General features: G+C 41.8%; 1 protein-coding gene across 1 annotated transcript in view; it reads left to right on the forward strand.

Moving 5' to 3' along the window:
* Positions 1–27434, forward strand: part of plxna4 (plexin A4) — a 328946-nt gene that overhangs the window by 266431 nt on the left and 35081 nt on the right. The window contains exons 14-27 of the mRNA XM_020599492.1: positions 38–228; positions 6148–6299; positions 9181–9304; positions 9499–9635; positions 9828–9995; positions 10298–10391; positions 12233–12472; positions 14092–14238; positions 14910–15144; positions 15636–15778; positions 17956–18224; positions 23507–23573; positions 24846–24992; positions 26232–26391. Coding sequence (XP_020455148.1) covers positions 38–228; positions 6148–6299; positions 9181–9304; positions 9499–9635; positions 9828–9995; positions 10298–10391; positions 12233–12472; positions 14092–14238; positions 14910–15144; positions 15636–15778; positions 17956–18224; positions 23507–23573; positions 24846–24992; positions 26232–26391 — 2274 coding nt within the window. The remainder of the gene's footprint in view (positions 1–37; positions 229–6147; positions 6300–9180; positions 9305–9498; positions 9636–9827; positions 9996–10297; positions 10392–12232; positions 12473–14091; positions 14239–14909; positions 15145–15635; positions 15779–17955; positions 18225–23506; positions 23574–24845; positions 24993–26231; positions 26392–27434) is intronic.

Consider the following 27434-nt stretch of genomic DNA (forward strand, 5'->3'; position numbering starts at 1 on the left):
TCCCTCCTTGTTTCTGTTTTTTCCTCACCCCGTGCAGTCCATCTTTACAAGTGTGACGCCCAGCGTGGAAGCTGTGGTTTATGTCTGAAGGCTGACCCACTATTTGGGTGTGTTTGGTGTAAAGGAGAGAACCGTTGCACCCTTAAGCAACACTGCCCTCACCCCGACACCCAGTGGCTGGAGCACAATGGCATCAAGAGCAAGTGCACCCACCCACGTATCACACAGGTAAGACACACACACACCAGGAGACACATCCATCAGTGTCAGCATGTGTCCTCACAGAGACAGGTCATACTTTACACATAAGTGCTTACATGGCCCAAGCAATGCCAATGCAGCATTAAGTAGTTTTGAACTCAGTCACCACCAACTCTTCATTATGATATATTTTACACCTTGGACAGAAATTATTCCTTTCTAAATCTGTTAGACCATACAAGCACTCAGATATTCCATGTAAGACACAGAAAAAAGCAAATATTACTTCTTCTCCTTGCTAATGTACAGTAGTTATCAATCAACTCCACAAACATAGTCATGCAAACCTCCACTTAATCTCATAGTCTCCTGGAAAAACACCAGTAATATGTGAGGTTTATAGACTTGACCTGTGTAAGACATATATAGTTAAAGTGGCAACAGCAAGAGGCACAGGGGTCAGTGAGATGATGGATGAGAAGATAGAGATGGACTGGGTTTATATGAAAGAGAAGTGGTGATGAATGGGTTGACTGAGCCTTACATATGCTCTAAGAACTCAGTCTGTCTCATTTGTGATGGCTCAACCAGGTGTAGGCTAATTAACTTGAGAGGATTCACCTGAATGTAATGCTTAAAAAGGCTATACTGTGGGATTGTGACACTGATGAAGGTCGGATTGCTGAAAACATTGTCTTCTTGCAGAATAAAGTAATTTCTTGTAAATGAATGTGGCACTAGTTTGTGATTGATGGGTAGATGAAGGCAAAATAGTATCACATGAGGCTAAAAAGGTGGAAGAACAACCCAACCATCCATCCATCATCCAAGACCAGGTGGTGGGGGCAGTAGCCTGAGCAGAGCTTTCCTCTCCCCACACACCACCTCTAGCTCGTCAGGAGGAAGCCCAAGGCATTCCTAGGCCAGCCGGGAGACATAGTCTCTCCAACGTATCCTGGGTCCGACCCGAGGCCTTCTCCCGGAGGGACATGCCCCGGAATACCTCCCCAGGGAGGCATCCAGGGGGCATCATAAACAGGTGCCTGAGCCACCTCAACTGGTTCTGCTCAACGTGGATCGACTCAGATCTTTCTTCACCACAGCGGACTGGTACAGAGACCACATTACTGTGGATGCCGCACCGATCCATCTGTCAACCTGCTGCTCCATTTTTCCTTCACTCATGAACATGACCCCGAGATAATTAAACTCCTCCACTTGAGGGAGCAACACACCCCCAACCCGGAGAGAGCAGTCCACCTTTTTCTGACTGAGAACCATGGCCTCAGATTTGAAGGTGCTAATTCTCATCCCCGCCGCTTCACACTCGGCTGCAAACCCCTCCAGTGCACGCTGTAGGTCTTGAACTGATGAAGCCAACAGAACTACATCATCCGCAAAGAGCAAGGACGAGATTCTGCAGCCACCAAAACAGACACCCTCTGTTACCTGGCTGCGCCTAGAAATTCTGTCCATCAATATAATGAACAGAATTGGTGACAAAGGCAAGCCTTGGTGGAGTCCAACATGCACTGGAAACAAGTCTGACTTACTGCTGGCAATGCGAACCAAGCTCCTACTTTGGTCATACAGGGAACGGACAGCCTGTAACAACGAGCCCCGCACCCCATAGTCCCGAAGTACCTTTCACAGGATGCCACGAGGGACACAGTCGAATGTCTTCTCCAGATCCACAAAACACATGTAGACTGGTTGGGCAAACTCCCATGAAACTTCCAACACCCTAGTGAGGGTATAGAGCTGGTCCAGTGTTCCACGGCCGGGGCCCAACCAAAGTATTCATAAAAAGAAAATAAGGCAGAAGGGATTCGCCTATGGTGTTCTGGAGAGTGATGGGTTTGGACAGAAAGAGGCAAGAGGGATACAGAAATGCAAGGGGAATCGCTTCTTTGGTTTTAGCTCCCTGCAGAATCGTACTGTAGATACACTAGCGTACAGATAAGTGACTGACCTTGGTGGAGGCTTGCTGAATGCTGAACTATTAACCTGACTGTTTTTTGTAACATTGGAGGCACCATACATCATGTAAACCTTATGGATTATTGGAGAATCACTCAGTTTTTTGCTCAGACTTTTTTTAAGTAAAGAAAGAGTCGGAGGAAGTCTGGAATCAGGCAAACTCAAATCAGCTCTTGAGGAAGATGATCCAAAGATGGTGATATTTTGTTCCTTGTTTTGTAGACTGTATTAACCAATCTGAACCACTCAGGTGTACTCTGTTATTCCTCCACTCTAATGTTTGTCTTCACCCTGAGCAGTGGACGCTTTCCTGGAGATGTGCCCCGTATTTCTCCTTAGGACCCTAAGGCTGCAGCAGGGACATATTGCAGCCTTCTCACATCCCCCATAAAAACTGTCAGTGGGTGAAGAGTGAGGACTTTTCCTAGACGACCAGGTCCCTGAAGCATTCTAATACACTTCATTATAATGACATTTCCCATCAACAATATGACAGGGAGAGAGGAGAGACTCACATGGAGAGAACAGAGAGGGAGAAATAGTTAAGTGTTTGCCTCTACCCAACCGTCAATTATCTTGTCAAAGTCACAAATCTAATCAACACCTAATTACATCTCTCCCTCTTGCGTTTTTATTTCTTCCTTCTCCTTCACTATTTCTCTTAAGTCTTTATTCCTCATCATCCTTTTGCTATTTGCTAAATAAATACAGAACCACAATGCATTTGCAATCTTTTTAATTGCACGTATTGTAGACTCATTCCCAGAAGGCTCTCTTTTTTTCATTAAGATATCAGTAGGGAGCCACATTAATCACAGACACTGAATCATAAGTTAACGGTATCTGTCACATGGCAGTCACAGGACTTATGTAAGGGCATGACCTGGCTTGAGCTTGTTTCTGTCATTCCTTTGACTACTTCAGTTAGTTTAGTTCATCCATCCATCCATCCATTTTTCTACGCTTATCTGGAACCGGGTCGCAGGGGCAGCAGTCTAAGCAAAGATGCCCAGACTTCCCTCTCTCCAGACACTTCCTCCAGCTCCTCTGGGGAAATGGCCAGCCGAGAGACATAGTCCCTACAGCGTGTCCTGGGTCTTCCCCGGGGCCTCCTCCCGGTGGGACATGCCCAGAACACCTCCCTAGGAAGGCGCCCAGGAGGCATCCGAAACAGATGCCCGAGCCACCTCAGCTGGCTCCTCTCGATGTGGAGGAGCAGCGGTTCTACTCTGAGCTCCTCCCGGGTGACCGAGCTCCTCACCCTATCTCTAAGGGTGTGCCCGGCCGCCCTGCGGAGGAAGCTCATTTTGGCCACCTGTATCCGGGATCTTGCCCTTTCGGTCATGACCCAACGTTCATGACCATAGGTGAGAGTCGGAACGTAGATCGACCAGTAAATCAAGAGCTTCGCCTTACAGCTCAGCTCCTTCTTCACCACGACGGACCGGTACATTGACCGCATTACTGGAGAAGCTGCACCAATCCTCCTGTCAATCTCCCGTTCCATCCTTCCCTCACTCGTGAACAAGACCCCAAGATACTTGGGGTTTAGTTCATGTCTTTGAAAAATAATCAAATAGGCGTAGAAAAATCTTTTGATGCACATGTAGTAGTAACATAATGATTGTTTTATTACAACATGCAAGTCACAAGATAAAGCCACATGCGTGCACTCAGCACACTGTGAACTCTGCAGGAGGTCACACTGCCAAGTATAAAGTGAACAGAGAAACAATGAAAGTCTCAGCCTCAATTACTATTATTTATGGGGATGGTGACATGGCACCATTAAAGCTGGGCCCCTGCTGGCAGCATACAGCACAGAGGGACTTCTGTTTGGCAAAGACAGATTTGGACAGACTATTCCATGTCCGTTTCTAACATCCATCTGGGCCGGCCTTACGATCTGCATGCACACACTCTGGCCAAAAAGTAATTGTGTGAGTAAAGTTTTGATGGATACTGGACGTGCCTCATCAACAACAAGAGATGTTACTGATAAATCATAGAAAATTATGATTACTGCAAAAATGTCACTCAGTGTCACTTCAAGTTTTAAGTTAATCTTATGTAATAAATTGTTGTGGAGTTCAGTGAATACAGGATTGATAAATCACAGCCCCTTGGCCCAGAATGTTGACCTCTTAGTTGTCAGCAGTTATTTTGTCATCTATTCTCTCTTTTCTGCAGTCATCTGTCCCTTAGAAAGTTTTTTTCCCTGAGAGTTACAGAATGTGTGAACACAAACATTTAACACCTATCCCCAAGAAGTCAGGCAAAGTTTTATCCTAATAAATAGCTGTCTATCCCTCTACACCCGAGCTATCTACAGTATTCAGCTATAGATACACCAAACAGATATAACATTATGACCACCTGTACATCTGTATGCACTTGAAGACTTGCTTCAGTTGTAATAAACCGTTCCTGTACCCTATGCAGCCAATGATATTGAGTCCCACTTCAATTCTCTTTCAGGTCAAAAAGCAGTTGTTCGTTTTTGTCCAAATATTCTAGTAAGTTTAGTTGACCTTGTATATATTTAATACATAACTGGCAACTGCTAAATTGTAACTTGTGGACTGATGATAGACAACTGTATATACTGTAACTCACAGCCAGTGGAATAGCTGTCTTGATAGAGAGAACTTTAAATCTCCTCAGTTTGCTCAAACAGGACAGCAGAGAGCTATAAGCTTCACTGGAAGCTCCCACTGAGGGGATTTAAACACACACTGTGTCCTCTGCCTCACTCCCTGCAAAAATCAGGTTAAGAGAGGGATACTGAACATAACTGTTTTGCCAAAATCCAAAATGACAGAAGGAAACAGACACATGTACCTGATAGTAAAGTGTGACAAGCCTCTATCCACAAACAATGTTGAACTAGTTTTGTTCCTGCTGCCATTGCTGAGTTGGTGGGGTCTTTGAGGATGGATGCAGCCGACCCTGCGGAGGTAAATGCTCTGCAGAGAGGGCAGCGGAGTCCTGGTGATCTTCTCCACAGTCTTTACTACTCTCTGCAGGCGCTTGCGGTCCATAGCAGTAGTGCTGCCATACCAGACAGTGATAGAGCTGGTCAGGATGCTCTCAATGATGCAGCTGTAGAAGTTGCAAAGGATCCTAGGCGACATGCCAAACCTCCTCAGCCTCCTCAGGAAGTACAGCTGCCGTTGGGCCTTCTTGGCCAGCTGTGTGGTGTTAAGTGTCCAAGTCAGGTCCTCACTGATGTGGACACCCAGGTGTTTGAAACTGCTCACCCTCTCTACTTCGAGCCCCTGGATGAACAGTGGCCGATGAGATCTCCTCTCCTTCCTCATGTCCACTATCATCTCCTATCATCTCCTTCTTCTTGCCCGTGTTGAGGCTGAGATTATTGTCCTTGCACCATGACACCAGACCGGCCAACTGTAGGCTGCTTCATCCCTGCCAGTGATGCGACCTATCACTGCGGTGTCGTCCGCGAACTTCAGCATGATGTTGTCTTTGTGGGAGGCAACACAGTCACGGGTGAACAGTGTGTAGAGGATAGGACTGAGGACACATCCCTGTGGGGTGCCAGTGTTCGTAGCAATGCTGGCTGAAGTCCTATTGCCAATCCTGACAGTCTGGAACCTGCCAGTCAGAAAGTCCAGGAGCCAGGGTGTCTGGTATACTGCTCTGAATGCGGGCCAGCACCACTCTCTCAAAACACATAATAGTTTGAGTTTGAGTATGGGAAGAATTATTTTAGGTGTTATGTATTGAAGAGAAAAAAAGAGAGAAATCTGTCTTTAATTATTTCTCTGTACTTTTATAACATTTACTATTCTACAATTTGCACCTATAAAATTTTACTAACTTGGGTATTGAATTAAGATACCTCTCAGGTTATTCTTTCCAGTCACAGTGTCTGTTGTCAGCAAGATGCTTTGTGCAACAAATCCCATCTCCAAACTCATCAGTCTAGAGTCGAATGTCTTACAGATCACCCCTCTCCGGGGTCCCAGGGAGGGCGGCACACTCGTCACTATCCGTGGTGAGAACCTGGGACTGGACTTCAGAGAGATTCAGGGTAACGTGAAGGTGGCTGAAGTGGATTGCACCCCCATACGTGAGGGCTACATCGCTGCTGAGCAGTAAGTCACATTTTACATTAATGATTATATTATTTTTATTAAAGATTATAAAACATTGGCAGCATTATGTAATAAATAGTACATCCTTACCTTGACATTTTCAACCTGCATACCTTGAGAACTGTGAGTCCCATTGGAGGCAGCAGTGAGCTTTATTACCTCTTAATAGCATTTTTACTGGTGATTACAGATTGTAATGATCTTAGCTGCACAGTAATTCACCATTCTCTCAACCAAAGTGTACATATTATATATGAATATACAGTGGGTACAGAAAGTATTCAGACCCCCTTAAATTTTTCACTCTTTGTTATATTGCAGCCATATGCTAAAATCATTTAAGTTCATTTTTTTCCTCATTAATGTACACACAGCACCCCATATTGACAGAAAAACACAGAATTTTTGACATTTTTGCAGATTTATTAAAAAAGAAAAACTGAAATATCACATGGTCATGGTATGTTCTGCGCTGGCAGAAGTTGGGAGAAGTCATATTATTTTTTGGAACAGCTCTAAAGTTAAATCATGAGTTCAGCACAATGGTTTTGCTCTCCCTTCATTTGCCATAATTCCACTGAAAGCACTTTTACCTCAGCTGAGCGCTCCATACCCAATAGGGATTAAGACACTTGTGTCACACACAGATACAGCACACTTTTTTCTGTATTATCCATATGACAGAGACATAAGTCAGCCTGATCAGCTGATCGATCATGAGTCAGAGTTCTCATCTGTGTTTGCGTGTGTCTGTGTTTGTGCAAGGCAGCAAGAGAGAAGGTGAGTGAGTAAGACAGAATTGTAAATGACCAATTAATGTTTGTTTGGCTACTATACAAGTAGAAATTGGTCTTTGATGTAATTTCAAAATACAGGAGTGTGCATACACTACAGAAGACTTGCATGATTGTGTAATACTGTGGGCAACAAGGAACAATTCACGCCTCCATATTTCTTAAGCACGCACACACGCTGTGTTTTCATTTCTTGTGGGGACTTTACATTGCATTCATTTTCTGTAGACTTATCCTAACCTTAACCATAACCACTACTTGCCTAACACCTAACCCTAATACCTAACACTTAACCTAATGCCCAACCTCACTCTAACCTTAAACCATGTTGCCACTGTCGTGGCTAGAGTGTGACGCAGACTAAATTAATTCAGACAAATCGTCCCAATTTAAGTAATCATTTAATATTACAATTATTCTGAACAGAGTAGTAGTTAAACAGGAGCTCCAGTCAGTCCAGTCAGTCAGTCTGTCAACCCAGAGTCAGTCAGGATTTCCCCGACCCCCCAGCTGAGTCTACGGTACACTTTTCACGATAGCATTCTCATCCTCTCTTCTTCTTCTCTAGCCCCTTCAGGCTCACTCTTTTATCCACAGCTTTCCTTAGGCTGTTACGTCAATTTCTGAACTTAGCTTCCTGTCTCCAGTTTTGGGAGACAACACCCTGAGATGTACTCGAAAACAGGAAACATCTTGACCAACTTATATAAGCTCATTGTTCAGCTCTCATGAACTTAATGAACCCATAACCACTATTCTATTATATAATCCACATTAACATGTAACTTAAACCACTACATTGCCACCCTAAAATTCAGTGATTTCCTTGTGGAGATCACAGCCTCTGGTCCCCACAAGGATGGCCAAGTCCCCACAGTGTGAGTGTGTTAACAGGTTACGGTCCCCATAATGTAAGTAATGCAAAGGTACCCCCCTCTACACACACACACACACAAGGACACACAGTCCCATAATCATTTTAGAAAGTTCAAGAGGTTGTATTAAGTTGACATCTGAGTTTAATCCAGTGCTTTGATTCCTCACAGGTGCTGTTTATCAAATTATTTTAAACTAGTTTAAAGTTGCCTTATCAACAGACCCAGTGCTGCTTCTGCTACAAAGTTGTGTGCCAGCACTTTTTAAGAAAATGCTGACCCTACAGAAGAGGTAGTTGTATTTGAGGTCATGTATATAAAAAGATGGAGAGTTTTTCCTTTTTCTCCCACAGGTTGGCAGTGCTCGGCTGGTGAAGCTACTGCCAATTAATACAGTATTTTAATGAGGGTTTAGCATAAGTGCACAGTAGGTCTGCTCTTATTACATAATCTGCTCTGCATTTGCTGGCAAATCAAAGTGCAGCAGGGATTTCTTATTGCATATACAGTGGTTTTGGAAATGAGTCAGACCCCTTCATTTTTTGCACACATCAATATGTTGTGGTTTGAATTTTAAATAGATCTTATTACCATTTTTGCCCATCAGTCTATACTCACTAATCCATACTGACAAGAAAGGCATTGGTCAGGAAGGTGACATATGACAGTGCTCTTGGAGTTTGCCAAGCTGAATTAAAGAGTATGAGAACCTGACAAAAAGATTCTCTGGGGTGATGAGACAAAAATTGAACCATTTGGATCCACCAGGATAGCTAATATCATCATGACAATGAAACATGGTGGTGGCAATATGCTCCTCAGCAGTAGGGATAGATAAGTGGTCAAAACTGAAGGAAGAATGAATGCAGCCAAATACAGAGAGGTCCTTGAGGGACACCTGCTCTAAAAAGCCTGCTACCTGAGACTTGGGCAGCAGTTCATGTTTCAGCATTTCACTGACTTCAAGCATACAGCCAAGACAGTCCTTGAAGATCCCAACCAAAGCTCAAACACCACAAGGCATCTGTGGAGAGACCTCACCGTGGCAAGAATGGCAGTTTTATCCATTTAAAATTAAATGTACAACACAAGGTGTGCAAAAAAGTGAATACTTTTAAAGTAAAAATATTTTTGGTTATGTCTGTATATGTATATCTGTGTGTTTGTTTGTTTTTTCTTAAATATGCCACAACTATGCTAATGTGTTTTCAGGATTGTGTGTGAGATGGGTAAAGCAGAGAAGAGCCAGTATACTGGTAATGTACAGGTCTGTGTTGGGGTTGGAGAGTGCACACCAGAATTCATTGCAAAATCCTCCAAGTACTACTACTTTGTGGTGAGTCTCTATATTCTACTCTTTTTGTTTATACATGTTAGACCTTTTAAATATATATGATGTATGTAATAATATTATTGGGCATTTAGTAGTTGATTTGCATAAAATTTCTCTGTTATGCATCTTTTGTTTTCCTAATTCATCTTGATTTTACCCTCTGACTTCTGACCTTTCCACATCTGCCCTCTTTGCAGATCCCGAGGATTATCAGCCTCAAGCCTAGCCGAGGGCCAGTCTCTGGGGGAACCACTGTCAACATCACTGGCAGCCACCTTGATGCTGGGAGCAACGTGTCAATCATATTTAAGGACCTGCCGTGCACTTATCTGAGGTTAGTGGGAAACTAAACGGAACAGTCCATTCTGACCTTTTTTTTTTTTTTGCAATGATAAATATTATTTAATGAATTAGAAATGACATTTTCTTATTGCAAAAATGATTAGATCAGGACAAGAGGAGGGCTCATGCAGTCCAACATACCATTTACACATACAACTAATATTTCATCTTATCATGACTTTAGGAGGGGTGGTCAGTGGCTCACCTGTCGTACCCACGCTTCTCTGTATGGCTATGGAAACGTGTCTGTGTCTGTGAGCATAGACAAGGCTCATCTCCAGAAAGATCTGCGGTTTGAGTATGTGGAGGATCCTACCATCACCAAGATAGAGCCTGAGTGGAGCATCTACAGGTATGGTACAAAGGCACATCTGAGTTGAAAAAAGGTTGGTTTTTACTCACTGGTAATAGATATTAATGGATGCTATGGATCCTGTGGTTGGAGACACCCCAGCAAGACCAGTTATAAAAAAAACATCCACCCTCCAAAACCTAATAAGGTAAAGCCTACAATATTAAAATTTTGCATCAGCAGCCTGAGTGAATTTCCATGCATCAGTATCACTCCCAGTGAGTAATTTCTATCACCCTGTGTCAAAACAGTCCGAACTATTCCTTCTCACTTGCTGTCAACCATTTTTCTCTCTCTTTCAGTGGACACACCCCGGTGACAGTGACAGGAACTAACCTAGATATCATTCAGACACCACTTATCAGAGCTAAATACAATGGCCATGAGACTCTCAATGTAAGTGACTGAAAGCACAAACTATGGAGGTGATAAATCAACTGCCTTCTGGTTGATCTTTGTCAAATTACTAAAAGGTCAAATACTTTTGTTTTATTTTATAGATTCAATTTATTTGGTTTTAGTGCAGCAGTGAAAAATAAAGTGAATTGACTGAATAAAATGAATGCACAGAACTTTTTGCATCAGAACCTGTGTTTATAAATCCCAACCTTCTCTTTGCTAGCTAAACCTCCTAAAGGAAGTCAGCCATATAAAATGTCGCAATAATTTTCAGGGTTTTTTTTTTCAGAGCATGGTTAAATTCCACAGTGCCACTTTTAGGTAAATTGGTCAAGGGAAATCTCAGAACACCAAAAGCATAGTGGAAATCAACAGGTTTCTGTTGAATTATTAGAGAAAGATGTAATTCCTATCCAACCCTTTGTAGCAATAGGGAAGTTTTGACCGAACTAAAAACCACAGATTGGCCCTTATCAAATTCTTCTACCCTCTATTCATTCTTTTACCCAGGGGAGGATAGATAAAGTCATACAAGGGTCTCTGTGATCTGATTGAACAAAGAGGGAGTAACAAAAGATGGTAGTGCTGTCTTCATGGTCCATTTGAGCATGAGTCTGCACTACGTTTAACATCTGCACTCGTGTATGCCTTACTGGGTATTCTGTCTCAGTTTGTACTTTGAAGCAACATAAATTAAATGTGCCCACAGATATTTTTCTCACTTACACTGTTCAGTTTTGCACTGAATTAGAAGCAAACAAACATCCAAAGCAGTTTAAAACATTTGTTCACAGACAAGATTTTCTTTTCGAAGTTACCTTTCAGGATTTGTCAAGTTTCATGTTCAAGGAACCAATTAGAGTGACAGGAAGTAGTTTGAGTGGCTGCATGGCATCAGTTACTGTGGAAATGTGAAATGTCTGTGAATGAGACCTGCGCTGGTAGTTAACTGGTCAGTGCTCTGACAGACACAGATAAGTGAAGACGTTATAGGAATTTTGAAGGGTGTGTGGCAGACAATGACATATCAGACCAGCTGCCCTTTTTTTCTAAAACTGGCTTTGAGATCAGAATAAAGAACAACAGCAAACATTAAAAAATCTATCACATGTCAAATGACAGACCATGCCAAAGACAAAGAATAACAAAATAAGAGCTTGGCCAGATGTAAAAAAAAAACATACAAGACACTCTGATTGAGGAGGACAGTGGTACTGTATGGAGAAAGATGAGTGAGTGAACAAGAATGTGTCAAAGAGAGAGAGGAAAAGATCACAGGGAGCACTAACAGGACAGGATACAAAGTGGTGAGAGGATGGAGGTGTCTTTCTGGAGTATAATGAAGGATGGGTAAGACCAGCAGTAGTTATCACTCCTGAATCTTCAAACATCAAAGTCGGATTGCAGAGAGACAGCACAGGCTCCCTAACTGCACCTCATTTGGATGCTTTCTTTGAGCAAAATACTCCAGCAGGTTTTCTTTGCACGTTTTGAAATTGAGATGCTTCCATTTTGAGTTGGGTCTCCAGTGGGTTTAGGGAAATGTAAACCTGAGTTTCAAAGATTCAGATGAATTGTTATTGATGATGGGGTGACTTGGTGTATAGTAAAGTTGACACATATTCAAGGGCCAGTGTGATAAAGCATGATTTGCAAGGGGGAAGATGTGAGTGAAAAAGAGCTTATTCATAATTTTAGTATTGAATAAAGTGAGATCTGGCGGTGGAAAATTATGTGAATGATGCACATGGCTGTAAAATGTAATGTTTATTGCTTTTCTTCTAAACATCCCATTTCCATATGCTTACTCCTGGATTCTCCTGTCTGCCTTCTTCCAGTTTTGCCAGGTGCTCAGCCCTACATCCATGCTGTGTCAGGCACCAGAGCTGCCTATCAGCCTGGCCAGGCAGCAAGAGGTGCCTGAACGACCTGATGAGTTTGGCTTTAAATTGGATGATGTTCAGGTTCTGATGGCACTCAACAACACTAATTTTATCTACCACCCTAATCCTGAGTTTGAACCACTTAGTGTGTCTGGAGTGTTGGAGCTTAAACCAGGATCGCCCATAATACTGAAGGTAGGAAAAGTGATATCACTTACTCACACTTGCTTACAATTTAATATTATAATTGTATCATGATGATAGCATTTGATTTCTATTGTATTATTGTTACAAAATTCTGCAGTCCAAATGAACGATTGTAGGCTAATTATTGTTAAAACCTAAAATAGACTGCTTAAAAAAAATTAAAGGAACACTTAAATCACACATTGGATCTGAATTATTCAAGTTGAATAAGGTCAGTGGAAACCAAAATCATCAACCCATGGAGGGCTGGATTCAAAATCATACTGAAAATCAAAGTGGAAAAATTGAAATCACAGGCTCATCCAAGTTGGGTGAATTTCATCACAGCAACTTTTAATGTGACTCAGAAATGTGTATGGCCCCTGCATGCTTGTACTCATTCCCGAAAACATCTGGGCATGCTCCTGATGAGTCAGTGGATGGCGTCCTGGGAGTCTTCTTCCAGACCTGGATCGGAGCATCAGTGAGCTCCTGGACAGTTTGTAGTGGTACTTGGTGGCATCAGATGCACCAATGCATAATATCCGATAGGTGTTCAACTGGATTTAGGTCAGTGGAATGTGAAGCTCAGGCTATGTCATCAATGGCTTCGTCATCCAGGAGCTGCCTATACACTCTGGCCACATGGGGCCGGGCATTGTCCTGCACCAGGAGGAACCGAGGGCCCACTACACCAGCATAAGGTCTGACAATCACTTTGAGGATTTGAGGATCTGTCAAGATAGCGGGGAGCCAGTGGGGGACCTGCTAATTATGGTGTTGTATGGCAAATGGAAATCAAACTGCACAATGCTGGGCTGTGAGCACAAGTCATACTAGAGGATGTCAGGCCCTCGTGCCACCCTCATGGAGTCTGTTTCTGACAGTTTGGTCAGAAACATGCACACAAGTAGCATGCTGGAGGTCATTTTGTAGGGCTCTCACAGTGCTCCTCCTGTTCCTCACACAAAGGAACAGATACGTGTCCTGCTGCTGTTGTTGCCCTTCCACATCTCTGTCCAGCTCTCCTGTCTCCTGGTGTAACAGCTGGTCTCCCTGTATCTCCTCCATGATCTTGAGACTGTGCTGGGAAACACAGCAAACCTTCTTCCAACTGCACATATGGATGGCACCATGTTGAAGTAAATGGACAACCTGTGCAACCTGATTGGGCTGCAGGTTCTGCCTCCTGCTACCAGTAGTGATAAGGACACTAGCAGAATCAGTCAGGAGGGACAAGGAGAGAGCATTTGTCTGTGGCCATTATATGCAAATGCTCTCTCCTATTTGGGGGTTGTCTTGCTGTTGCCGCTCCACTGCACCTGTTATCACTTTCTTTTGCACCAAAGCAGGTGAAACTGATTCACAATCACTTGTGCTTCCTAAATGGATAGATTGATATATCTCAAATTTAACAAACTTGGTGTTATACTGTGATAATTAAGTGTTTTTTTTGTTATTAAAGATTGTTTACATGTACATATGAACATGAGATTTACAGCGCAATGCACTGTAACATTAATTGATCACTGTATTACATTCTTTCTGTAATTTTGCAGTGTGACTGGTGTAGATGTAAATATGTTGTTTGACATCAAACTCTCTAACTAGTTATCTCTCTCCTGTAGGGGCGAAACTTCCTTCCATCAACCAATAGTGGAAATGGAAAGCTGAACTACACGGTTCTGATTGGTGAGAAGCCCTGTGTTCTAACGGTGTCAGAGACCCAGCTACTCTGTGAGTCACCCAACCTGACGGGGAGACACAAGGTCCTGGTGAGTGACACAGCACACGCTCAGTAAGACAAGAGACACAATCACACAGTAGACAGAGGGGCAGGCTATGGTGAAAAAGGCACATAGACCTACAAATCAACTGACAGTGTGACTGTCCATTCCTCGTGCTGTTTTCTGTCCTTCTCCTTGTCCACTTCCAGACAGACTACAGCTCTAATCCAATCATTTGTGTGGTTCCTGTTACTGCCCACAAGCAGACAAAAGACAAACAAATAAGTCTTCAATAAGAGGGATCAGGGCCCCAGCAAACTCAATAAAGATTCCATTTGTGGTTTTAAGAGGGGCCAGTTTTAACATAGGCCTCTTGATGTTACCACCTGGACGCAGTGTCATAGAAAGACTTGGACACATTACTGCAAAGCATTTAGTAGATGCACAAATAAAAAGAAGTGTGTACACATTGAAAGTACAAATCAGTATGTCTGCAAATAAAAAGAAGTGTGTACACATTGACACAAATCAGTATGTCTCTCTAAGCTGTCATGTTGAATTTGAAGACACCAATGTTTTGTAGGCCTGAAAGTAATTCACTTAAGATACCGAGTCATGGCTGTTGTGTATGAAAAGCTTCAAAAAGTAAATTGTGTAATTATGTATAGTACATGCATGCAGTAAGTATAATATGCCACTTTATCTTTCACTATCACAAGGCACGTGTGGGTGGTATTGAGTTTTCCCCAGGCGTGGTCCACATCACATCTGACAGCCCACTTAGCAGCACTGCAATTATTGGCATTGCTGCAGCTGGTGCCCTGCTCATCCTCTTCATCGTGGTGGTGCTCATTGCCTACAAGCGCAAGTCTCGTGAGAGTGACCTGACCTTGAAGAGACTGCAGATGCAGATGGACAATCTGGAATCGCGTGTGGCTCTAGAGTGCAAAGAAGGTAAGAGGCTGCTGATGATGAGTAGCAGGTTATATGGGTTTTCAGTGTTTCTGCCTCAGTAGATCCACTTTTCTGGAAATGTTCTAAACTTTGTAAATTGGTTATTTATTCTGTTTGAACAAGCACAGCTCAAAATGTTCAGCTGTACTATAAATGTCACATCCCACATCTTAATCTTGTGAAAAGTCTTTTCTATTTACAACACTGTTAAGAACACTAAAGGTTGATTAGGGAATCCATATGTTGTGTGAAGTTAGTCAGGTATGACAGAAATAAAAGTAGCATTTGCAGAGAGAAGTTATTAATGAGTTAATAATACAATACACCTTTATGGTATTCAGTTTTGCCAACATGCTGCTTGTTTAGCCATCATTTTATATACTGTACACCAAAAAGCCTGATCAAATTAGTGCAAGTTATCTAAGATCATAAGTGCCATAAAAATACTATCATGAGTTAATTGTGGTTCGTGTATCTGGTTTGTCCATCAGCCTTTGCAGAACTCCAGACAGACATTCATGAGCTAACCAGCGATCTAGATGGTGCAGGGATCCCCTTCTTGGACTACAGGACCTACACAATGAGAGTCCTCTTTCCAGGCATCGAGGATCATCCTGTACTGAGAGACCTGGAGGTATGGAAGAGCATTTCACAGACATTCCACTTTTATTCTGCAGATCTCAGATTTTAGATTTTTATTGAAAACTCCTTTCTACATGGGGAATTAAAGTCAGGAAATCAGGTTCCTATTACCAAATTCCCAGTCAATTAAATACCCTATTACCACTTATGTGATTGAATAGTGCAAATAACACAAGGGTGTTCCTGTTCTTCAGTCTCTATCAAATTACAATCACAATGCAATTAGCCTTATTTGAAAAGCGAATAAAATGAGCAGGCAAATTAACAATGTGGTGGGTCACAGAAGGTGAAATTGATACTGATATTGTTTATGTTGCTTTCTGCTAAACAAAAGCCTTTTGACAGCCCACAACAGCAGTTTTTCAAAAGCAAACAAGGCAGGCTTCATATCAGGAGCTCGTTCTCATTATTAACTCTGAAGAGTTGAGCCGCTGCACCGTTTTCTTTCTCCAGCTCAAAAACAAATTAAAAGTCAATCAGAGGGAGAGAAAAGCAAAGAAAAAAAACACCCAAGTCATTTATCCACAGTGGTGACATTGATAGACAGCCATAATTGAGCAGGTCATCTTGTTCCATTAAGAGAATGATGGACCCTCATTTCACTGCCCTCAGGGTTGGCCACTCTATCCCTGATGAGAATTTCCCAGTAATAAACTTTTTTAATTATATTTTAATTGGTATAAATGTCTAACTGTATGATGAGTATAATGTGGAATAGGAGCCTAATGAAGAAAGCAGCAGGCTTGTCCTAGGCAGTTGATAGCTCCTTAATTAGTGTTTATGTGTCAGATAATTTAAAGTCAAGTTTTTGACTGTGAGCTGTAGACAGTTACAAATACTGAAACAGTGGGGAGCTTGCTCAGTACTGAAATATAAAAAAAATAAATCCAAGCAGTTAAAGTCAGAATTGCATGTAGAGAAGTATTAAAATATAGTCTCACATGTGTCAGCTGTGCTTGATGTTTTATGTGATTCTTGTTCAAGTTTATTCTCAGCCATCAAAATCACTTTCTTTCCTTTATTTCCTCAACAGTTTCACTCTATATTCAAATCCCATGGTGTTGTCTGCTTTTGCATACATTTTGTCCTGTCATATTTCCCACTTCTCTTTTGATCTTTATGGAAATAATTCCATTTCAGCCGCCGTCATTTTACTGCTCCACCTGTCACCTCAAATATTACAGGGGTCCCATGGAGATGGTGTGTGGGTCAGGATATTTAGCAGGCTGTACACAGCGTCAGTCCATAATCCTAAAAGCATTGTTGACATTATTGTGCAGTAATAATGTATTTGTTGGGTCTGTAACCCATTAAATGACACAGAAGGAGGCTGTATTCACATAGATACTGTACATGCTGAAAAAGGTGAGAAATGAAACATGTCCAGAGCCAGAAACTATACACCTCTTGTCAAGTGGTCTGAAATTAGACTTGCAGCTCAACATTACATTTAGTTTCCAGCAGATTACAAGTGGTTCCTTCAGGAAAGGTAAAAAGACAGAACATATGCTGGTTGACAGCTGCATGGGGTGCAAAGTGATACTGTCTTATCACAAGTGCTATTAACAGATTTTTTTTTTAAATGATCTTCATAGGTGTTATTTATGAAAAAAGGGGAAGTAAATCATGTGCAGCAATTATGAAAAGTATAAATGGCTCAGGCACAATTTGGGCTCGGGTGAGGGGAATTCACATCACGGCATCGCAGCTACACACTCAAATTGTATTAGTGGGGAACACAACACTATCAAAGAAACAAACATTGCTTCAAGAGGTTTTCCTGTCTTTATTCTCAACCAAGGCTTGAAGATTTAAACTACATATCTCAATAGATCCTTCCTTTTTCTTTTTCTCATTCTATTATTCTTATTTATGAAAATCAGTGTATTAACTAATAACTGCACTTTTATGTAAGGAAACAATATAGTAATTTAAAACTGTTTACTCAGTTATCCTATGTCACTGCATAATCTATAAAATGATCTAATCATCAAAAGTATATAAATCATCCTGGGAGGCAAAGAGTTAATGTTGCATTCAAATGAGCTGACGACTAATTAGGTCTACATGTCATCATCCTAATGTGCCACACAGAATCTGTACTTTTCCCCCGCGTTGTTATTTTTAATGTGTTTCTCTTAAGTGAACATTTCTTCTGTTTCTTCACAGGTGCCAGGCTACCGCCAAGAGCAAGTCGAGAAGGGTCTGAAGCTCTTTGGCCAGCTCATTAACAACAAGGTTTTCCTGCTGTGTTTTATTCGCACTCTGGAGGCCCAGCGTGGTTTTTCCATGAGAGACCGTGGCAACGTGGCCTCACTTATCATGACTGTGCTGCAAAGCAAGTTGGAGTATGCCACCGATGTCCTAAAGCACCTGCTGTCTGACCTCATAGACCGCAACCTTGAGAGCAAGAACCACCCCAAGCTGCTGCTCCGCAGGTAAGAAGCAAGAGAAAGTACAGAGTTCAATTTTACTTCTATGTCTGTCTATCCATTGCACTAAGTCACACAGCTGGTGGTGACCTTTTTCGTAATGATAAAAAGTCAAAGGTCCTATGCTGAATATTCCTGTGAATAACTGCCATATACATTCAACACTAGGAATGGGCAGTCATTTTAGCATATTCGAATAGTCAGTAAATAAAAAAAAAACAAAAAAAAACTAATATTTCATGCAAAAAGTGTTTTGTTTTTAAAAACAAAGAGCCACTGTTTTCCTCTGCTTTTACCGGCACCTGGAAATAAGGCAATAACAAGGTCGGTATATCATTTTACTACAGCACCAAATACAAGCAGCAGAAACATGCAGAGACTACAGCCATCAATGGTCACAGCATGACTGGATAAACTGTATGATGATAATGCATGTGAGCTGTGTAGTGTTGAAAAGGTGTCTCTAACCATGGATGCATGGAGAGCACTTAGAACTGAATAGGATGTGACAGGCACCTGCCACTATGTAAGCAACTGGAACGTACAGAGTACTGTTCTTCAGACTAAAGCAATGCTGGAGCGGCATACTGCTGAAAACCTGGCAAATGTGCTTTCCACAGCCACGGAACACTGAGGACTTGCAGGTAAAGTCACAGCATGTGCACATGGCAATGCTAGCAATATGGAAGTAGCTAACATGGAGTGGCAGGACTGGGATTGTCAGCAGTGTGTGTCTGTCTGTGTGTGTGTGTGTGTGTGTGTTCGTGGGGGGGAATCATTGATCTCCGACTAGTTATGGAATAGTTCAAGCGGATATTGAATAGCATTTTAGCTTGAAATGGCCATCGGTAATCAACACACATTGTAAACTTAAGGTTTTGTTGTGGTTGTTGGGGAGAGATATAAAAGGTTCACACTGGTTATGTCAGCCCTTTACTATCAAGGACTGAATATGCTACTTAGTGTTCCATGACATGTTTGGATTAACTCCATGGCCTTGAATCATTGGCACTGTCTCAGACACCAGAGTGCTTTCCCATGCACATCATTAGCAAAATAATTATGATTAATTAGCAGTGAATCCAATTTCCACTGTTTCAAGAGGGAAAAAAATATTCATTTATGAAAAATGGGAGAGAGTGTAACTGTAAAAAGCTCACAATCCTCCCTAGGATTTGGAGACAGAGCCTTAATGGCATGCACTTGAACAGAGCACTTTATGTGATCATGCTTCCTGCCTATGGTATTTGGTAAATGTGATGATTATGGTTACGTGAGTGAATGAGCTTCCTCACAGCTATTGTGTGTCTGTGTACACACACATATATATGTATAAGTAGCCTGTTTATACTTCGCTTGATGATGCAGAGAGAGATTTTTGCTTGAGCCATGATTAATTGCAGTGAGAGCTCCCTGAGCTTCATCCAGCCACTAAAAAATGGGGTGACCACTGGCAGTAGATACTAGACTGTGACAGTATAGTCACAGCTGTTTCACCTAGTGAGAAAAGCTTGGGATGAAATTGTAACATCAGCTTTTTGATCACTTGGCATACTTGTCACCAAAGTCTTATATGCATTACATGCAGATATTTATATTATGTGAGAATTTGATTTGACTGTATATTCAGGAAGACATTCTAAAGGAAGTATTTGCTAGATGTGCTGCATAGCCTGATGAACAACTGTTCTTTAAGTAAAGTTTAAATACAACACCCCCTTTTTCTGTCCCATTGTTTCTACCTTCTCTTGCTCTGCCCCTTCCTTGACATCATGGGAGATGGAGAAGGAAAACCTGGGGAAAAGACAATTGCACTGAGCCAGCACAGAAGGAAGAGCACATGTTTACGACAAATGCACGCCCAGTTTGATTGCCCAATTGTCATTCATGCACCTGTGATGGACACAGATCAGACTGTCTTCGTCTAATTCTTCATCCTCGGATGTGATTATTAGTCCTTCAACATCCCAGCTTGCATTTCAGATGTGATGAGGCAGTGTGAGCAAGCTATGCCACCCCATAGTGTGTGCTGACTGGCATGTCCTTGGACAGTAGCTGAAAATAGTCCAGATACACAGGCAAAGGCTGTGAAGATGAAGCTTAATCTGATACAGGAAAGCTAGGACCCTTTCCTCTCTTCTTCTCTCTCAAATTTGTTCTATCATTTTCTTTTTCTTTTTTTAACAATGTGACTAACACTCACTATGAATGTTGGTCTCTCTCCCTACCTGACTCTTGGTACTTTCTCGCCACTGTTGTCCCCATTTGTCCTGAGCTCTGATGCTTACACTGCATCACACTGTCACTATCTTTATCTCTCTTTCCTCACTTATACTCACTCTCTCAATCTATATTCCCAGCTCTTCCTCCCCTCCTCTTCCTCCTCCCCTGTTTTCTTGATTGCTAAATCAATGCTTAAAGTGCGTGAGCAGGGTGTCTCTGGCACAGCATCTGAGCACGGCTGTCCACTGCCTCCTCTTCCAAGAAATCTCTCTGTGTGTGGACTTGTGTGTCTTTTTTCCTCTTACACCACACACAAACACACATCCTTCCATCTGTCCCATCTCAACCTGTGCTGAAGCACAGCCACCAGGCAAGCTAACTAACGAGAGCCTTCCACAACCATCTGTCACATTCCTTGCTGCATTCTCATCCTTTAGCTCCTCTCTGCATTCCATTCCTCCATCTTCCATATGCCTCCCATCACCACCATCTCCCATCCCATCATGCAGAGTTAAGCAGCCTTTCTTTAGCCTTAAATTTTGTCTGGCTTTAGTCAAAATAGCAGTTTTAATATTGAAGAACATGTTCTCGTGTTGATCAAAACCTTGCTTTGGCTTCAGCATGGACATGCAGTTATCACGTAGGGCTAAAGGCACCTTTGTTTACAAGGATGATCTCTGTTGAAAGAAGTTTTGCGTTTATGTGTGTGCTGTACAAAGAATAAATTTCTTTATGTGCACGTGTCCATCAACACCCATCACTGGGAGACTACTTGACTCGCTGATGACTAATCTTCCTCACTGAGAGCCAGACTGTGAAATGGAAATTATTTCTGACTTCAACCTGTGCTGTTTTAGAATGACTGAAACCAGGCCAGACTCTCACATCCTGTTGGCTAACACAGTAGCCATCACTTCTCCATGCGAGAAAGGAACCTTTTGTTTTTAATTTTGTAGTTTAATCATTCTGGTTCTTTGCGAACATAATGTGATTAGGTGTTAAATACTGTAGTGTGAAAATGATTAGTTAATGAATTCATCCATCCAGAAAACCATGGACAGCAATTGTGATAATTGATTAACTGTCTGAGTCATTTATCAGTCAAACCTGCTAAACATTCTCTGGTTCCAGCATCTTAAATGTGAAGTGAAGGTGAAGTGAAAATTGAAGATGCATTTCCTGGAAATTGTGATTGACATTTATAACTATATTCTGATATTTGAAAATTAATCAGCAGAATTTCAGCAAATCAGTTAATGTTAGCTGGAGCCTTATTATTCTGAGAGAGACCCACAGTTCTCCAGGAAGTAACAGTTTTCCAAAAGGTATGTGTTGGTTTCATACAGATAGACAAATGCTCCTGCCAGCTATGGACAGCCAAAACGTTAAATGTGTGTGAAGCAGAAATACCCATCAACCCTACCTCAGTGACTATGGGAAACAAAGTACTACCGGTTCCCCTCTGCTGTAGATCAGTTTCCGTATCCACTAGCCCTCTGACTGGCTGCCAGGCAGGCAGACCTGACCTTGCCAACACACCACAGCAGACTTGACTGCATTAACCCAAACATAGGCGGTTTTGTGTTTTGAAGAGGTTTGGAGATTATCTGGAGGTTTTAGTACCAAACGCTGATGTTAGATCTTAAAGAGGCTCTGTGAACACACATGTGGTAATTTCTGAATACATACGGAATTAATTTGTAGTTTTTGCACACTGGCCTTAAAACAGCAGCACACGTTGTCCACTATTTGAATCAAGTAAAGGAAGTTTAAGAAAAAGAAAAGGCCTAAAGAGAAGGCTACAGTCAGCCAATCATTTCTCCTTGTTCTTTTCTTCATTTTCACTGCTCCCTCCCTCCTACCCTTCCGGTGCACCACCTCCTTTCTCCCTGTTCCTTTCATTTCTTTGATAGAGGGCCTATGTTTGTGGAAATGGAGACAATTTGGAAGTGTGCATGATTATAGGATCCAGAACAAGGGAGAGCCAGAGGGAGGGAGGAAGACAGCAAGGACACATGAAAGAACAGATGAAAAGTGACCTTGTTGACCCTGGGATCTGTGGACCAAAGAAGGGTGGGGAGGGCACAGTGAGAGTCAGGAAGTTAATCCCCTCCAGGTGTTGTGCCAGTACTAGCAGGGGGTGCCAGTCCAGCACACTGGCACAGCAGACATCAAGCCCCCCACTCCTCAATGTGGAGCCCTATAAAGAGGCTGTCTAAATTGTGAAGGGGGTGGTAAGGCTGCAGGTGGCAGCCGAAAACACTTGGAACAAAGCCTACACACACAAACACAATGAACGCTAATCCTGAAATATTGATGCCTATGGTAGCTGCTTAATGAAAGCAGAGGAAGGAGTGTGCGGCTGTGTGTGTTTAAGGTGTTCTGACAGATTACCCACTCACCCCTGCTGCTGACCAAAAAGGTTGCTGTCAATGGATATTCAATCCTCACATCTCCTTCGATCCTTTCTCTCCTTGCCACCGCCACTGTTGTTATTATTTATGCATATTAGTCATTCACACAGGATCACTCACAGTGTTGGCCTAGGTCAACACATACACACAGACATAAGAGCATACACAGGCCATTTTGCCACAGCAGCGGAGCATGGATGCCAGGCAGAGAAAGAGACGGAGATGTATTCATTCACTTTCTATTGTGCATGGATCGAGTGTTAGTCCAGTGAATAGGCAAGGGAGCGCTTGATAATGAGGCCAGGGTTGTTACAGAGCTGCTCCAGCCCCTAACGACATCAATCCATCGGGATCAAATAAAGGCTTTTAATTGCTTTGCCTCATTTTAAAATCCCCACCGCCATAGACAAGCTGCCCTTGGCATACCTGAGCATAAAAGCCAGCCGAAAAATTGCCTAAAGCTCATCATATACCATGTGCAGGTTTTCTCAATTCTTGTCTTTGCAATTATGTTTGTGTAACGAAAGCCTATTCATTAGCGGCAGTCATTATTTCTAACAGAATATTTGATGATGGTGCTGAATATTTATGATGGTAATAAAAGTGCGGGGGCTCCCATGTGCATTATGTGCTTTGTCTGTCGATTTGCAGGACGGAGTCTGTCGCAGAGAAAATGCTGACCAACTGGTTTACATTCCTCCTCTACAAGTTTCTGAAGGTAACTTTGCTTAATGTTTTCACCTGTTAAAGTTTTAGTTTATATTTTCACCTCAGATCTCATAATAATATCACAGTCACCTCACTGTTGCCTTCCTTAATCCTGTAAAGCCTGACACATCAAAAAATAGCCAGAACATTCTAATTTTTTGGAACTGAGATGTTTATTATTTTAACAAAATCCAAAAGAAAATTCAAGATTCAAGATTTTTATTTGCCATATACTGTATGCGTAGACAGTCCAGGCATATAGGAATAAATGTGCCATATTATTTTGTTTATTTATTTATTTTTTTTTGTATCACATTTGATGCATGGGGCATTTTTGGCATTTTTTTTTTTGTTTGTTTTTTGCTCAGAAACGCACGTAGCAAATATGATACAAATAGTTTTATAGGGTTAAGTGTATTTACTGATTACTATGGCGATGTTTACAATTTCTCAAATTTGCAAACTGAATAGATATAAGAGCAAGTAATCAAGTCAAAGTCATCTGTTGTATGTTCATTTCCTTATCCTAGTATTTTTTAGTTGTAATATGCGGACCTGTATTTATGATTACCTGTATGAATTATGGACTACATGGTTCAGGCTTTCAGAGAATGTCATTTTTATTAATTTTTTGCAACTGTTAGTTTTTATTTAAAAGCAAGATTCTTCACCTAAACTACCTTGAGATTCATCATCTCTTAGAGAATTGTCATTTTTCACCAAGCATCCATTCTAACATAATGTGCCGTTGAAGAGAAAGTACTTTTTACTTCACAAGATGCTAGTGTTTACTAAAAGCAAAACCACCACCCCTCTCTACCCTTGAGACAAGAAAATGTCACCATCTTTCTGATTTTCTCTTCCATGTCTCACCTCATCCCCATGCTGCAGCTGGGAGCAGAATAAAAATGATAAACGGTGAATCGCTTCTGCTTGATAAACAACAGTGTTTTTCATGGATTGAAGATTTTAAGAGTCTGTTTTTATGGGATTCTTTGCTGTTTATCAATCAAACATTTCTCATTTCACCAGAGCTTATACAAATATTGATATGTGGTACAATTTTCTTTAATTCAGGGGGAACAGTTGTGCTTGGAATGTGATGTTTATAAGTTTTGCTCAGCAGCTTTGGAGGCAACTCCATCTGGAAAAAAGCAACTACAACCTTAATATTTTCTCAGACATTATTATACTTTGCTTATACTTTGAGTTCAGATGTGGCTTCAGAGTTTTCTTACTCCCTCCAAATGTTTTCTCTGTTCCTCTTTCTTCAAATCTCTAGGAGTGTGCAGGCGAGCCTCTCTTCTCCCTCTTCTGTGCCATCAAGCAGCAGATGGAGAAAGGCCCCATCGACTCCATCACAGGAGAGGCACGTTACTCGCTCAGTGAGGACAAACTCATCAGACAACAGATTGACTACAAGACACTGGTAAGGGGTTCACCTGACCAGGGGTCCCAGGGCTAAAAGGGTATATTTTATATGCTTTCAGGGACCAGAGGAGAGAAAAGGGTGGTTATGGGCTGTCAGTCATGAGATGTGCAAAGTCACGCAAAGTTGTCGTCGTCACGCTTGACATATGGGGGCACAAGAATGGTGACTTCACTTCCTGCTGGTGCAGGAGCTGTCAAGGAAAAAAGCAGGGCTCAGGGATGTACACTAAAGGAAAGAAAGAGATTATACACACACATGTATGTGTGTCTCCGCGAGCAGAGAGACGAGGAAGCTCTCTCCTTCTGGAAACTCTCATTTATGTATTCCCAAAGTCTGTCTGTTGTCCTTTGTCCAGGATGTGTATTTTGCAGCAGGGGAAATTCAGACACTGCTCAGTCCTTCCATCGTTCTTTTCCAGTCCCACATCTGTTTGCACAATACATTCTACACACTCCGTCAATGTCTGCAGAGAACAGTGATGGGGGGGAAACTTTCTGAAAATTTGCTTCAGATTGTTCTGGCCATACAAACCCCAGTAGTTCACACATAACTCAGTTTCCCACATATACAGTAGACGTGTAAAAACTACTCAACGCATATTTAAACAGAAGCTTGAATTTGATGTATACTTCAGATCTACACATTTAAGATGGTATATACAGTACATAAAGATAATTAATTTACACTCTCATATATATGTGTGTATGTGCTCATTTTGTAGTTCAGCTGTTTTCACCAACACCAGAAGAGAGTACTGACAGAACTGACAAATATGATTATAATATTATAATTAGCTGGTTTCCTGCTCATCAATTCAGGTAACATGTTGTTTCTCTTCAGGCTCTGAGGAAAGAGCAATTTCCCTGGTGGATGATCTTTTGCCGCAGTTCTCTCACAGCCCCTTTGGCGAGCACAAAATTATTGCAGTTCCACTGAGTACCAATCCACAATGCAGTCAACATTGTCAACAGAGTATATAAACACAAAAGCCTCTTTTCCTCTACCAAGATGCCTTAAATGTAGCACAATTTATTCATTGCTCTTGATAAACTTGGAAACATTATTTTGTCAAATGATGTAATTCTTCTGTTACAGCTGCAAGAAATCGTACCAACACCATAGATAATCACAAGTTAGCTATCTTTTATAATAAAACTCAACACTTAGCAGGGATCCATGGCAGGTTGCGACTAGTTCCTCCTCACAGTGGCAGTCGTGTGTGTATTTCTGCTACAGGTGGTAAACTGCATCCATCCAGAGAATGAGAAGAGCCCTGAGATCCAGGTTAAGGTGCTGAACTGTGACACCATCAGCCAGGTGAAAGAGAAGATTCTGGATGCCATCTACAAAAACGTCCCCCACTCACACCGCCTAAAAGCCTCTGACATGGACTTAGGTATGAATCTTTGCCTTGTTATCTATGAATGATGTGAAAAAATGAGGCAACAAATCTTTGGTGCATTACATTTACTGGAATTGTTTGCCTGCTTGAAAACAATTACCTTGGCAATCATTCCATATAGTCTTATAATCTCATAACTGGCTATTGAAGAGTTTTGGCATGTTTCCCTATTTACAGTGGGATATTTATAATTCCACAATTCTGGGTTCTAGTTAATGACTGGGGTTTTCTCCTGCACAGCACTGTAGTTAGTGTACAGCTTGTCACAACTTTCCTATCCATGCAGTGATTTCAGTCAGTGTGCCTGGAGAAAACAGACTGAACCCATTGATTTTTATGACGGCTTACGTGCCCCACCCAAGGCCCTCCTTAAAAAAGTACAAGTCTTCTTGGATATATAGAAGCAACTTCTTTTGCAGCCTCGAGAGATTTGACTTCCTGGCTCTGTTGGCTCAGATGTCTGAGATTGGTCTTTCCCCTCCCCAAACTTCCCATCGATCAACTCTCTTGTCGACCAGCGTCTGAGTCAGATGATTGATCAGCTAATCAATCAAGATGCTCAGTGATCTCTTCCCTATAGAATCCTTTTTATTATCCCTTATTTCTTTTCTTTCTGAGTAGAATAAGTTGTGCAGGGAGCACTTGATTTGGCTCTCCATATGAATACATGCCCTTGTTACCATTTATGACCCCTATGGGCAGCTAGATTACATATTTAATTTCCCTGAGTTGTATAATTATGTTTCATCTTGGGCCAAATATAATTGCAAATTATTTTAAGTGCCCTCTGTTGTGGGATAAGGGTTTAATATTATACGTTTTGTGCATCTTATGTCTGTACAGAACCTATGCACAGACATGCATGTATGTGAGCATAACAGTGTTATCCATGATTGTTTGTACCCAGTACCCATAGGCTGTGTCCTCACTGTGCACCATGCTTTTTATGGTTTAATATTGCCAGATTAATTTTCCAAGCCCCTGTTGTGTGTTTGCAGTAGCATATTTATAACCAACCCCAGATCTAAGATGGGGCG

The sequence above is a fragment of the Monopterus albus genome, unplaced genomic scaffold (assembly GCF_001952655.1).
Source record: "Monopterus albus unplaced genomic scaffold, M_albus_1.0 scaffold41.1, whole genome shotgun sequence".
Classification (NCBI taxonomy): Eukaryota; Metazoa; Chordata; class Actinopteri; order Synbranchiformes; family Synbranchidae; genus Monopterus; species Monopterus albus.